This window comes from Staurois parvus, unplaced genomic scaffold, assembly GCF_062004578.1.
Source record: "Staurois parvus isolate SC_StPar_1 unplaced genomic scaffold, SC_StPar_1.0 ptg000400l, whole genome shotgun sequence".
NCBI lineage: Eukaryota > Metazoa > Chordata > Amphibia > Anura > Ranidae > Staurois > Staurois parvus.
The window spans coordinates 71353-85416 of NW_028318196.1; the positions used below are offsets into that span (position 1 = coordinate 71353).

The 14064-nt window shown below is 40.2% G+C and overlaps 1 protein-coding gene across 6 annotated transcripts in view; it reads right to left on the reverse strand.

Annotated features, from left to right (window-relative positions):
• AKAP9 (A-kinase anchoring protein 9) overlaps positions 1-14064 on the reverse strand; it is a 362315-nt gene that overhangs the window by 51170 nt on the left and 297081 nt on the right. For 5 of the 6 annotated variants that reach the window (XM_089686483.1, XM_089686482.1, XM_089686479.1 and 2 more), the window contains 4 exons: positions 12089-12241; positions 11446-11604; positions 3484-9384; positions 1561-1701 (listed from right to left, as the gene is read on the reverse strand). In XM_089686483.1, coding sequence (XP_089542609.1) covers positions 1561-1701; positions 3484-9384; positions 11446-11604; positions 12089-12241 — 6354 coding nt within the window. The remainder of the gene's footprint in view (positions 1-1560; positions 1702-3483; positions 9385-11445; positions 11605-12088; positions 12242-14064) is intronic. The other variant, XM_089686484.1, reaches the window with a different exon arrangement.

Genomic DNA, 14064 nt, shown 5'->3' on the forward strand with positions numbered 1-14064 from the left:
CAGCAGTTGTGTAGACAAAAGTGCCTTGCTGATGTCAGAGGGGAATGGGCAGCCTGGTTGCTGCGACATTCAGATGGTAGGGTCAGAATTTGGAGTAAACAACATTAAAGCATGGATCCATCCTACCTTGTATCAACGATTCAGGCTGCTGGTGGTGGTGTAATGGTGTGGGGGATATGTTCTTGGTACTAGCAAAGTGTACCTAATATAGTGGCTGGTGAGTGTGTGTATGTATGTATGTGTGTATATAATTATTATTATACAGGATTTATATAACGTCAACAGTTTGCTCAGCATTTTACAATGTAACAGGAGACAATACAGCAACAATACAGTTAAATATAAGAGGGTTAGGAGGGCCCTTCTCTCTCTCTCTGTGTATGTATATATATATATATATATATATATATATATATATATATATATATATATATATATATATATATATATATATATATATATATATATATATATATATATATATATAGAATATATTCAAGCTATAGTTGTATAATGGATATGGGCTGAAAGTGTACACTCTCAGGTTTAATTTGAAGGTTTGTACATCCAAACTGGAGGAAGGGTTTAGGGATTGCAGCTCTTAAGAGTAGCCATCCCTCCTTTTTCAAGGGACCAGAAGTAAAATTGAAAAAAAAATTGAATCAAAAGCGGTTTCATGGCCAGGTGTGGGCTACGCATTTGTTATTTCTTCATCAATTAAGCAGGTAAAAGGTCTGGAGTTGATTTTTTCCTTGGGAGCCTGTAAAACATTGCACCTGTGATCAATGAATCATGGGTGCAATGTCAGGCTCTTGAAGACTGTCAAGTACACTGTTTGCCTGTATCGCCAATACGGACAGGGAGTAACTGAATTGCAGGAAGCTCAATGGATTGTGAGAGTGTTCACCAGTGGCCTCACAGTTCATTGAGAACTAAAAGCAAAGGCTGACGGTATTTGCAGGCATTAATTGATAGGAAACTGTGAATGACTGATGTGGCCGTGGGGGCGGAGCCATGCACAGCCGCAGTATTTTCAAATTGTGACAGTGGGCATGAAGAGAAGAACCCCCACCCACTGTCACAGAGAGAGGGAAGAGGCTGCAGCTGGTGGAAAATATTACATGTTCCACCATAAAAATGGGATTTAATCTCCAAATATGGAAAGTCTTCTCAGTAAGAGCAGTGTAAATGTGGAATAGACTCACTCAGGAGCTGGTTTTGGCCATCTTGGTAGATTGTTTTATAACTGGATACGAATATTTATAGGTAAAGCTGATCCAAGGAATATCTGATCACCTCTTGGGAGATCAGGAAGGATTTTTTCCCCCTGCTGGAGCAAATTGGATCAATCGTGGGTATAGGATTATGTATATGGAATGTATGATATTTTTTTTCCCCTTTTATTGGAACTAGATGGTCTTTTATCAACCAGACTAACTATGTAACATGTTCCAAAAGGTGAACTTATCCTTTAAAATTCCAACGCATACTGTAGACAGCATAAAATAGTTCCATACTGCAAAAATTAATAAGTGAAGACCATAATTGTGTTTCGCCCACCATCAGTTCCTCTTTTAATTTCTCTGACATCTCCCTGTAATGGCACAGTTCGTCTTTGGTAGCTATTGCCTCTTCAGCAAGTGTATGAAGCTGGTGTTCCAGGTCAGTGATTGTATTTTCACTGGACTGCTCTGTCCTTCCCTTCAAACAAGGAATAACAAAAATGAGTAGTAGCCAATGGACAATTATCAGGGTTAGTTAAGAATGACAACAGAGTCAGCCAAAAAATACACCTTAATTACTAGGAAAATTGTGATGTTAAATCTTACCTTCCATAAAAACCCCCCCCCCTGTGTTTTAGTTCAAGTAGTTTTGTAATCTAAACATTTTTTTCTGAGAGCAAAGCCCCGTTCTGGCCGAATTTTTCTTTAGTGCAATAAAAGCAGTACAGGTTGGTCAAGGACCATCCTTGCCTGTGATTGGAAAGTGAAGGAGCAGCAACATAGCAACCAGCATCCCGTGTACTGTGCAGTGCAGTGCAGTGCAGTACAGTGAAGCCTTAAGCAGGCCATACACTGCTTGAATTTTGGCCGATTCCTGCTGAATCAGCTGAAATTCAAGCTTTAGGTGGCCCTGTTTGCACTGCCCTTCCTCATGAACAAAAGTTGATTTTTCAGTTGACTTCTGAAGAAGCGGTACCAATGTCCTAGGCCAAACAGCGCTTGTACCTATTTAGATGCAGCTGCTGAGTAGAACAGCTACTGTATTTGATTAATTACTCTAGTTCAGCCTGTGAGGCTAAGCATAAGACATTTGAAGTGTATATGGCTAGCTTTACAAAGCAACCCATTTCTATCCAACTTTGAATCCTACTGCATAAGATATAAAAAAAAAAAAAAAGCTAGGGTACATACGGCTAAAGATTTTTAAAGAAGAGGATAGCATGTTGTTCTGTCCACATCGCACCAATATATATAAAACACAAAACATTTTGTAGCAAAGGGACTGTAGGAGGCCATACAGGTAGTGAGCAAAGACGATAAAAGAGAAAATGTACCATAAAATGCCAAATCTATTGTACAAAATTTAAAACTGACATAGTAGTGACCATATCTATGCAATGTACCCAGATATAATTCACTCCTTCTACAGGAGCGCATGTGAACACATATAATGTCCCAGAACATGGGTCAATGCATTTAAAACAATGTCATGAGATCTTATTCCGGTGAGTCAGCATACATGATAAAGGAGCAGGGAGCATATAAAGGATCATAAATTCACACATTTGGCAGCAGCAAATACCACAAAATATCATCCATATGAGTGAGGTCTTTGTATGTAGAAAGTAAGAGCATCAATTGGTGTCTATGGGTGCATGGTGATCAAATAGTAGAGGGACACAACCCATGAAGATTATAGTGGTACAGTAGTATTTGCATAATCTTACATATACCACACATCCATTATGGGAGCTGTTCATGGGCATTGGTTCATGATTCTTTTTTATGCTCCCAGCTGTGTCATCATGTATACTGACTTACCTGAATAAGGTCTCATGACATGGTTTTAAATGCATCGACCCACATTTTTGGACATATGTGTTCACATGCGCTCCTGAAGAAGAAAGTGTTTTCGAAATGTGTCGAACTTCTTATGTGGACCTTCTCTGTAAAAACTGGAACGTGGATATGGTCACTACTATGTCACTTTTACATTTTGTACAATAAACATGGCGGTTTATGGTATATATTCTCTTTTGTTGGCTTTGCTCACTACCTGTATGCCCTCCTACAGGTCCCTTTGCTACAAAATGTTGTGTTAAATTAATATAAAACAGAGGTGGAAGAAAGATTGTTCTATCTGTTTACACTTCTGCTTTAAATACCTCTGTTGAGAGATTGGTTCTGAAATCTGATAAACAGAAAATAAATCATGAATTCTCCAACATCTTCATTAGCTCAAGATCAGTAGACTGATTACCTGTAACAGAGCAACATCTCTGGTTTCAGTTGCTGCCCACGTGATGCTTTGTTTCTCCTTTCGGTTCTTCAAGAGTTGCTGCAGTTCAGCCACTTGCTTTTCCTTTTCAGCAGCTAGTTGGTTAGTGAAGATAACCTGATCTCTTTCTACCTGAAGCTGTTCATGGAGATCAGTCAGCTGCTTCTCTAGTTCTAGAAGTTGTAGGTTGAGGACAACTGACTTTGACTCAGACTCCCCTTCTTGAGAGAGGTTAGGACCATAAGACTTCAATAGTTTGGACTCTTCCATCACAGCAGAAGATCTGTCATCTGCATGCATATGTTTGGTGTGTAACTGAATGGCTTTGAGTTGGGCTTCGCTTACAAGAGCAGCAGCCACTTTTTCCCTGAGCGAGTCCTCCATGGCCAACATTATCTGATCATATTCATCAGTTTTGACCTTCACTTGCTCCTTGAGTGTTTCCATTTCTTCTAAATACAACAATATCTCCATGTCTTTTTCTTTTACAACTTTCTGGAGTTCCTCCAGCTGAGTCTCTAAGCTGTCTATTGTACTTTGCATGGTCTCCTGCACCGATGTAAATAAAGACTGGTTTGAGAGGAGTTGTGTGTTCTGGTCTCTCAAAGCTTCTATCATCCAATCACATTGGTCTTTGTTCTCCATAACAGCTGTCACATCGCCATCAGACATTCTTTTACTAGTGTCTAGAGTGTTCATCTTTTCCCGAGTACTATACAGTTGTCCAAACTGTTCCTCATACTCATTGTCAGCTTTGGCATCTAATGTCTTAATAAAGGTCACTTCACCACCATTCATTTGATCTGTCAACTCTAGCTTTTTAGATTTGCATTCTTGTACAGCACTTAAAGAGGTCCTCTGTTGTGCTTCTTCTAGTTGTTTCTGGAGGGAGTCTATGACACCATTTAAATGGTCAATTTCTTTAGTTTGCTGGTTGAGTATGTTTTGCTGATTCAAATAATGCAATAATTCTGAATCCTTCAGCTGTACAGCTTTCTTAAGTTCTTGTAACTGTGATTCCATATTGTGTATGGTTGCTTGTGAGGTTTCCTCCAGAGATGTAAGCAATGTTTGGCTTGCTAAAAGATCAGCTGTTTTCTCCCTCAGTGCCTGCTCTAGATTGGTGACTTTATGTGCTGTTTTTCCAACTTCCCCCTCCTTAGTTGAGTTGCTATCTGTCATGTCTTCTTTTTTCTGAGACAATCTAATTTTTGTTATTTCCTCTGACATATAAGCCATTTCCATCTTTGTTCTCTCAAGCTCAGCCTTTGTTTGAACCAGCTCACTACCTTCCAAACTTGCCTTATTTTGCAAAAACAATTCCTTTTCCTGTAATGCTTCCCTACACCTTTCTTCATCTTTCCTGACATCAGGCCCAGCATCTTCTAAATTATGCATGTTCATGCTAATTACATTTTTTAGTCTCTCAATTTCCTTTGTTTGTTGATCTATTAGATCTTTTTGGTTTATATATTGCAACAATTCTGAGTCTTTCAGTTGTATTGTCTTCTGAAGGGCTTGTAACTCTGACTCCAGGCTATGGATGGTAGCTTGTGTGGTCTCATCCAGAGATACAAGCACTGCTTGGCTTTCTAGGAGTTCTGCTGTTTTTTCTCTAAGAGCTTGCTCTAGATTACTCAGTTGAAGTTCTGCTTCAACCTTTCTAGATGTGTTCCCATTATCTACGCTGCCATATTTCTCAGCCGAATTACCTTTTGAAAGCTCTTGCTTCAAAACAGCCAGATCTGTTTTTGCTTTCTCAAGCTCTGCCTTTGTTTGCATGAGTTCTTCTCTTTCGAATCCTGTTTTCTGAGGCAATACATTTTCTCTGTGCACAACTGTGTCTCTGGAGTGGACATGAAAACCACTCTGGGCCAGTTCCTGCTGAATATTATTCTCATTCAGCTGCTCATTTTCTTTCATCTGCTGGTTTTGCAGGTCTTTTTGCTGAACATATTGCTGTAGTTCTAAATCCTTCTGTTCAACAACTTTTTGAAGTTCTTGCAACTGCAATTCCATCTTGTGAATCGTAGCCTGAGTGGATTCTTCCAAAGATACATTTAACTTTTGACTTTCTAAGAGTTCTGCTGCATTTTCCTTCAATGCTTGTTCTAGATCAGACACCGTGAGTGCTGCTTTGTCCACATCAATTTGTGCAGGGGAACTTTTTACAGTCATACCATCGTGTTTTGGGGTCATCCGCAGTTTTGTCAGTTCTTCCACCATAACAGCAAGTTCCATTTCTTTTTTCTCAAGTTCTGCCTTAGTTCGATCCAGTTCATCATTCTCTTTGTTTTCCAAACTTTCCTCAGAATCTACAAAACCTGTTGTGGCTTTTATTATAAAATCAGAACTTGCCTCTGCCAAATCCTGCTTAAGTTTTCTGATCTCTTCATTTAACTGTTCGATTTTCTGTGCTTGATCATGAAGTAAATCTTTTTGCTGATCATACTGCTGTAGTTCTAAATCCTTATGTTCAACAGCTTTTTGAAGTTCTTGCAACTGCAACTCCCTCTCACGAATCGTAGCCTGAATGGTTTCTTCCAAAGATACATTTAACTTTTGATTTTCTAAGAGTTCTGCTGCCTTTTCCTTCAATGCTTGTTCTAGATCAGCCACCGTGAGTGCTGCTTTGTCCACATCAATTTGTGTGGAGGAACTTTTTACAGTGACTTCATCGTGTTTTTGGGCCATCTGCAGTTTTGTCAGTTCTTCCGCCAAAATGGCAAGTTCCGTTTCTTTTTTCTCAAGTTCTGCCTTAGTTTGATCCAGTTCAACATTCTCTTTGTTTTCCAAACTTTCCTTAGAATCTACAAAACCTGTTGTGGCTTTTATCATAAAATCAGAACTTGCCTCTGCCAAATCCTGCTTAAGTTTTCTGATCTCTTCATTTAACTGTTCGATTTTCTGTGCTTGATCATGAAGTAAATCTTTTTGCTGGCTGTACTGCTGTAGTTCTAAATCCTTCTGTTCAACAGCTTTTTGAAATTCTTGCAACTGCAACTCCCTCTCACGAATCGTAGCCTGAATGGTTTCTTCCAAAGATACATTTAATTTTTGATTTTCTAAGAGTTCTGCTGCCTTTTCCTTCAATGCTTGTTCTAGATCAGCCACCGTGAGTGCTGCTTTGTCCACATCAATTTGTGAGGAGGAACTTTTTACAGTAACATCATCGTGTTTTTGGGCCATCTGCAGTTTTGTCAGTTCTTCCACCAAAACGGCAAGTTCCGTTTCTTTTTTCTCAAGTTCTGCCTTAGTTTGATCCAGTTCAACATTCTCTTTGTTTTCCAAACTTTCCTTAGAATCTACAAAACCTGTTGTGGCTTTTATTATAAAATCAGAACTTGCCTCTGCCAAATCCTGCTTAAGTTTTCTGATCTCTTCATTTAACTGTTCGATTTTCTGTGCTTGATCATGAAGTAAATCTTTTTGCTGATCATACTGCTGTAGTTCTAAATCCTTCTGCTCAACAACTTTTTGAAGTTCTTGCAACTGCAAATCCCTCTCACGAATCGTAGCCTGAATGGTTTCTTCCAAAGATACATTTAACTTTTGATTTTCTAAGAGTTCTGCTGCCTTTTCCTTCAATGCTTGTTCTAGATTAGCCACTGTGAGTGCTGCTTTGTCCACATCAATTTGTGTGGAGGAACTTTTTACAGTGACATCATCATGTTTTTGGGCCATCCGCAGTTTTGTCAGTTCTTCCGTCAAAACGGCAAGTTCTGTTTCTTTTTTCTCAAGTTCTGCCTTAGTTTGATCCAGTTCAACATTCTTTTTGTTTTCCAAACTTTCTGTAGAATGTACGAAACCTGTTGTGGCATTTATCTTAAAATCAGAACTTGCCTCTGCCAAATCCTGCGTAAGTTTTTTGATCTCTTCATTTAACTGTTCGATTTTCTGTGCTTGATCATGAAGTAGATCTTTTTGCTGATCATACTGCTGTAGTTCTAAATCCTTCTGCTCAACAATTTTTTGAAGTTCTTGCAACTTCAACTCCATTTTATGAATAGTAGCCTGAGTGGTTTCTTCCAAAGATACATTCAACTTTTGACTTTCTAAGAGTTCTGCAGCCTTTACCCTCAATGCTTGCTCTGGATCAGTCATTGTAAGTGCTGCTGTGGCTACATCAACCTGTGTGGAGGCACTTTTAACAGTCACATCATCGTGTTTTTGGGCCATCTGCAGATTTGCCAGTTCTTCCACCAAAACAGCAAGTTCATTTTCTCTTTTCTCGAGTTCTGCCTTTGCTTTATCCAGTTCAACATTCTCTTTGTTTTCCAACCTTTCTTTAGAATTTACTAAACCTGTTGTGGCATTTATCTTTAGATCAGAACTTGCCTCTGCCAAATCCTGCTTATGTTTTCTAATCTCTTCATTTAACTGTTCAATTTTCTGTGCTTGATCATGAAGCAAATCTTTTTGATTTACATACTGCAGCAACTCCAAATCTTTTAGTTTTATAACTTCCTTAAGTTCCTGAAGTTGTGACTCCATATTTATTTCAGCAGTCAGTGTGGTCTTTAGTGTTTCTGCAGGCAAGTACTGGCCCACTACTTCTTGTATTGTTTCTTTAGCTGCAGAACTTTCTGGATCAGTTACATCAAGGTCTGAATGCCTGGTACCATCTTCCCTAAATCCATTTCCTTCAGATTTGTCACTATTTTTTTCAGATTCTCTTAGATACTTTAGCTCTTCTTTCAAAAGAGTTAGCTCTTTCTTAGCATCCTCAACTTCCTTTGACAGAGCTGCCTTTTCATCATCAGATTCGATCTTCTGATGCAATGATGCTGCATTTGCATTAGATGTTTCATTATGGGTTGTCTGGCTCTCTCCATCCTTTGTTGTATGTTTAGCTCCCTCTGAAATCTTCTCATTTACCTCTATCAAATCCAACTGCAACCTTTTGATGACCTCATTCAGTCGCTGTACCTCCTGGTTTTCAAGGACCTGAGCATTGTGTGCTAGTTCTTGTAGCTGTGATTCCTTCTCTTGAACAGCTTTCTGGAGATCCTGCACCTGACATTGCAAATGATAAATTGCATTCTGGGAAGTTTCTTGCACCGACCCAAGCAAAGCTTCAACGGCCAAATGCTGAGCAGTTTTTTCTCTCAAAGCTTCAGTCAAATTCTCAATACTAGATGTATAATTTATATCAATTTCCTCTTTTGATCTGATGGTACCCAGCTCATTGAGAATGGTGTTTTCTGAAGATGCTTTCAGTTTTTCCAGCTCTTCCTTGACCTGTATCAGTTCTGCTTTGGTTGCTTCCAATTCAGTGTTCATGAAAGTCAGATCTGTTCTATCTAAAGGAGAATATGTTGATGTTTCTAGGCCTATAGAGCTGGGAAGGTTCTTGGAAATTTCGGTATCTTTTACTTTTTTATCTTTCTGTGCCAATTCTAACCTTAGACTTTCCACAGTCTCATTCAATACTTTGGTCTCCTCTTTGAGTGTCATAACTTGTTCATAATACTGCTTCAAAGTCAGATCATTATCTTTAATAGTTTCCTGGAGCTGTTGCAGACTAGTTTCCATGTCTAGAACGGAACTTTGAGTTACTTTTGAGGAAGTTGAAAACTGTTCCTCCATTTCATCTTCCTTATGATCGAACACTATGTTGTCCACATTCGAATTAGCATGTTCAGCCAGTGGTGATAGATCTGCAGGCTGGTATGTGCTGCTGCCAGTTATCTCAGCCATGCTAGTAAAGCTCACAGTTACTTTTGGCTCTATAAGAGATAATTCCTCTTGAAGTTTCTCTATAACTTCATTTAGTTTTTCTATCTCTTCCTCACTGTTCTTTTTCAGACGTTCCTGATCGCTTTTCAAACACTTAATTTGGCTCTTATATTGCTTAATTTTTTCATTATTTTCTTCAATCATCTGTAAAAAAACCCAAAAAAACTACTAGTCAGTTTAATTATAAAAAGACTAAAGAAAAACAAACAAAGCAAATGACATACTTTTTTGAAAGTTTAAGTGTGTTATTTTATCTGACTCTCTCTCAGTGGCATTTTGTGAACGCTAAGAGAAGCAACCACAGGTTCTAACCCATCCTGGGCGGTTGCCACACCATCTCTTGCATTCTTGCAAGTGATTGTAAAGCTTTAATTTTTACTTTATTAAAATAACAAACATGTTAAACTTACCTGCTCTGTGCATTGGTTTTGCACAGAGTAGCCCTGTTTCGCTTCTTCTCGAGTCCCCTGCCAGTGCTTCTGGGTCCTCCCCTTTACCGAGTGCCCCCATAGAAAGCAGCTTCCTATGAGGAAATTCATGCATGCTCGCTCCTGAGCCCCATCCCCAATCCATCCCAAAGGTGTTCTATCGGGTTGAGGTCAGGACTCTGTGCAGGTCAGTCAAGTTCCTCCACCCTAAACTCACTCATCAAGGTCTTTATTGAAGCTTGCTTTGTGCACTGGTGTGCAGTCATGTTGGAACAGGAAGGGGCCATCCCCAAGCTGTTCCCACAAAGTTGGGAGCGTGAAATTGCCCTAAATGTCTTGGTATGCTGCTGCCTTAAGAGTTCCCTTCACTGGAACTAAGGGGCCAAGCCCAAACCCTTGAAAACAACCCCACACCATAATCCCCCCTCTGCCAAACTTTACACTTGGCACAATGCAGTCAGGCAAGTACCGTTCTCCTGGCAAATGCCAAACCCAGATAGAGAAGCGTGATTCGTCAATCCAGAGACCACATCTCCACTGCTCTAGAGTCCAGTGGTGGCGTGCTTTACGCCACTGCATTCAACACTTTGCATTGCACTCGGTGATGTAAGGCTTGGATGCAGCTGCTCAGCCATGGAAACCCATTCCATGAAGCGCTCTACATACTGTTGTTGTGCTAATTTGAAGGCCACACCAAGTTTGGAGGTCTTCAGCTATTTGATTCTGCAGACAGTTGGCAACTTCGGCGCACTGTGTGCTTCAGCATGTGCTGACCCCACTTTATGTTGCCTACCACTTCACGACTGAGTTGCTGTTGTTACCAATTGCTTCCACTTTGTTATAATACCACTAACAGCTGACCGTGGAATATTTAGTAGCAAGGAAATATCACGAATGGCCTTATTGCACAGGTGGCAACCTATCACGGGACCACGCTTATATTCACCAAGCTCCTGAGAGCGACTTATTCTTTAACAAATGTTTGTAGAAGCAGTCTGCATGCCTAGGTGCTTGATTTTATACAGCTGTGGCCATGGAGGTGATTGGAACACCTGAATCCAATTATTTGGAGGGGTGTTCCAATACTTTTGGCAATATAGTGTATATTAGCACATAAGCATTGTGATAGGGTATATAAAGAAAAAAACTTTTTTCTTTTTTTTTTTTTTCTGAAGTCATCCAATCTCTGTCATCTAAGTTATGTGTACACTAGGTGGCCAAAAGTTTGTGGACAGCCCATCCCAAAACTATGGGCACCAAAATTTTGTGCCCCCCCCTCCCAATTTGGCTATAACAGTCTCTACGTTTCTGAAAATCTTTTGGGGTATGACTGTAGGAGTTTGTATCCATTCAGCTAAAAGAGCAGCTACTAATGCTGGGTCGCAACCAGCATTCCAGTTCATCTGAATGGTGTGAAGTAGGGTAGAGGTCAGGGCTCTGTGCATCAATTCGAAGTCTTCCACAACAAACTGGTCAAACCAAGTTGTTATGTTGCAGGCTTTCTGCACAAGGGCATAGTCAAGCTTGGACAGAAAAGGGCTTTCCTCAAACTGTAATCACAAGGTTGGAAGTGCACTATTGTGCAATATGTTGTCGCATGGTGTAGAATTAACAGTACCCTTGGAAATCCCCTGATCTTAATAATTTAGAGGGGTGTTCACATACTTTTGGATATATTGTGTACACAAACAATAGTTGGAAAGGCCGGGTATTTCTTTTTTCCATCTTTTAAGGCTCTTCAGAAACAACATTCCTGACAAATGCTCAGTACCAATACCTTGTTGTCAGTGGCAGCTTCAAGCTGTGCTTGCAGTTTTCTAATCTGTTCACCAAGAAGCAAGATTTCCTGGTCTTTAGAGAGTAACAGATCATCCATTTTTCCTTGTCTAAAGGCAGCTGACGAAGTCTCCTCAGGTGGTGTCATTTCAAGCTCATCCTTAGAGAAAGCAGAACAGATCTATTTCAGAAAAGCATTCCAATGTAGAGATTAGCAAACATTTGGGTGACAATGATGCAGGTCTACTGTACTGAATTTAGTTAGTGTACTTAAACCAAAACGTGTTCTTATTTTTGCATAGTATTGGAAAGAATTAGAACTATCTGGCTTTTGTAATTGTGTGATTAACCATTGAGGGACTTTGCACTTCCTGGGCCAAGAGTCACAACAGGAAGTGTAAACCTCTCAAAAATTGGAGGAAACTTTAGCTTTGCCAGGCACCGGCATAGAAAGATATTACTTCTGTTCCTGTGCCGACCATAAAAAAAACGTTTTCCTTTTTTATAACAAATAGTGAGGTTAGATCTCCTCAATGGGGTCACAGAGAACAAACACAAACAAACATTCTAACTCTTACAGCATGCAGGATTTTAGCTGGGTTATACTTTAAGTCCTGAACGTTAGGACCGTGAGGGAAACTCACTTTTAAAACTTTATTTTCTTGTTCCAGTTCTTGCAGACGGGTGGCGGACTCCTTCCTCTGGATCTCCAGCTGCATGTGCAGCTGCTGTACCTCCTCATTTTTATTCTCCAGCTCTTCCCTGAACTGCTCTAACTGTTCCACCAGGTTGGTGACCTGTGAGACAAAAAAGTGAAGATTCAAAGCAATAAAATCAGCTGAAAAAAAACCCAAAAACAAACCATGCGGATCATTTCTCATGTCAACGATGACAGTAGAGTTATTTATTTTTATTTATTTCAGGTACTTATATAGCGCTGTCAATTTACGCAGCACTTTTTACACACACACACACACTGTACATTCACCTCAGTCCCTAACCCTCAAGGGGCGTACAATCTAAGGTCCCTAACTCACATTCATACATACACATACTAGGGACAATTCAGACAGGAGCCAATTAACCTACCAGCATGTCTTTGGAGTGTGGAAGGAAACCGGAGTACCCGGAAGAAACCCACGCAAGCACAGGGAGAACATGCAAACTCCATGCAGGAGGCGCCATGGTCAGGAATTGAACCCATGACCCATTTACTGCAAGGCAGACGTGCTAACCACTAAGCCACTGTGCCGCCCACCAAATGCCCAAATAAACAGTTAAAACATTTTTAAAAGCGAGTCGATCATCACAGGGTCATTTGTAGATAAGGGCCACCTTGTAAAAGAAAAGGAAGTATATTTTCCTGTTACTTTGGCAGCTCTATGGCACTTGAAGGTATTCTACACTTCCAGGAGTGTGAATACCTGCCCCTACAGCCACTATAGGACTTATGAGTTTGGATGGGAAAAATCATGGGGTGCAGAGGAGGTTGGGTATTTGAAGTGTGAAATGCCTGCAGTGACCAGGAAGCAGCAGAGTTTGAAAACATAGGCCACTGGGAAAGGCAAGTATGCATGCTCTTCTTTACAGGAGATTTTTTTGGTTACAAGTGACCCTGTCACCACAGGGTCACTTTAACTGTCCCCTGTAAAAATATTTGCAATTGTATTCAGCCAGACTTGTGACTCACATATTTCTATCTTGCCGTCTAGGCAGCAGGATGACACCATAGTTTCCAGATGCTTCTTTCTGTATCATGGGCCTGCTCACTAAACCATATATCACCATCATCAGACTGCTGACATACTTCCTGTAAGCTCCACCATAACACCTATGCCTTTAGCTCCCGATGCCTGAAATATGTTATAGAATATATAGTCCAGTGCAAATCAGTACTGCCTAATCCACTCATAACCCTTCACTCTAAAGCTGGCTATACGTCGATCAAAATTCGTCCAGTTTAGCAGGGACTGCCCAAAATCAAATCAGTGTGACATGCTGGAAAACGTTTCTCAGCGTATGCTGACAGCAGAGGGAGATGATGTCATGGAGGAGGGGAGTTCTTCCATCCACCTCATTTGTGTGGATGAAGGAATCTGTTCTTTTTTTTTTCCCATTCAACCTTCTGAAAAAAACAAAACATAACAACCTAAGTGTATAGCCAGCTTAAAAGATATGTTCACCTTTTTACAAAAAAAAAAAAATAAATAAATGCACATTTTTTTTGCAGGCAAAAAATGTGCATTTATAATTTTGTGTTTCTGGAGCCTCTAGAGCAGGGGTGGCCAACCTGCGGCTCTCCAGCTGCTGCAGGACTACAAGTTCCATCATGCCTCTGCAAGTCAGTAACTTCCCATCTTTGCAATGCCTCATGGGAAATGTAGTTCCACAACAGCTGGAGAGCCACAGGTTAGCCACCCCTGCTCTAGAGCATTGCACCAGTGATCAGCAGATCGCTGGTGCAATGAAGGTCTCCAGCATACCTGTCAGTATATCTGCTTGCCCATATGGGATGTACGAGCAAGCGGATATACTGACAGGAAGAATCAATGATTTGATGCTGGTGCAATGCTTTCCAGGCTCCTGTAGACAAAAATAATAAATGCACATTTTTTTACCT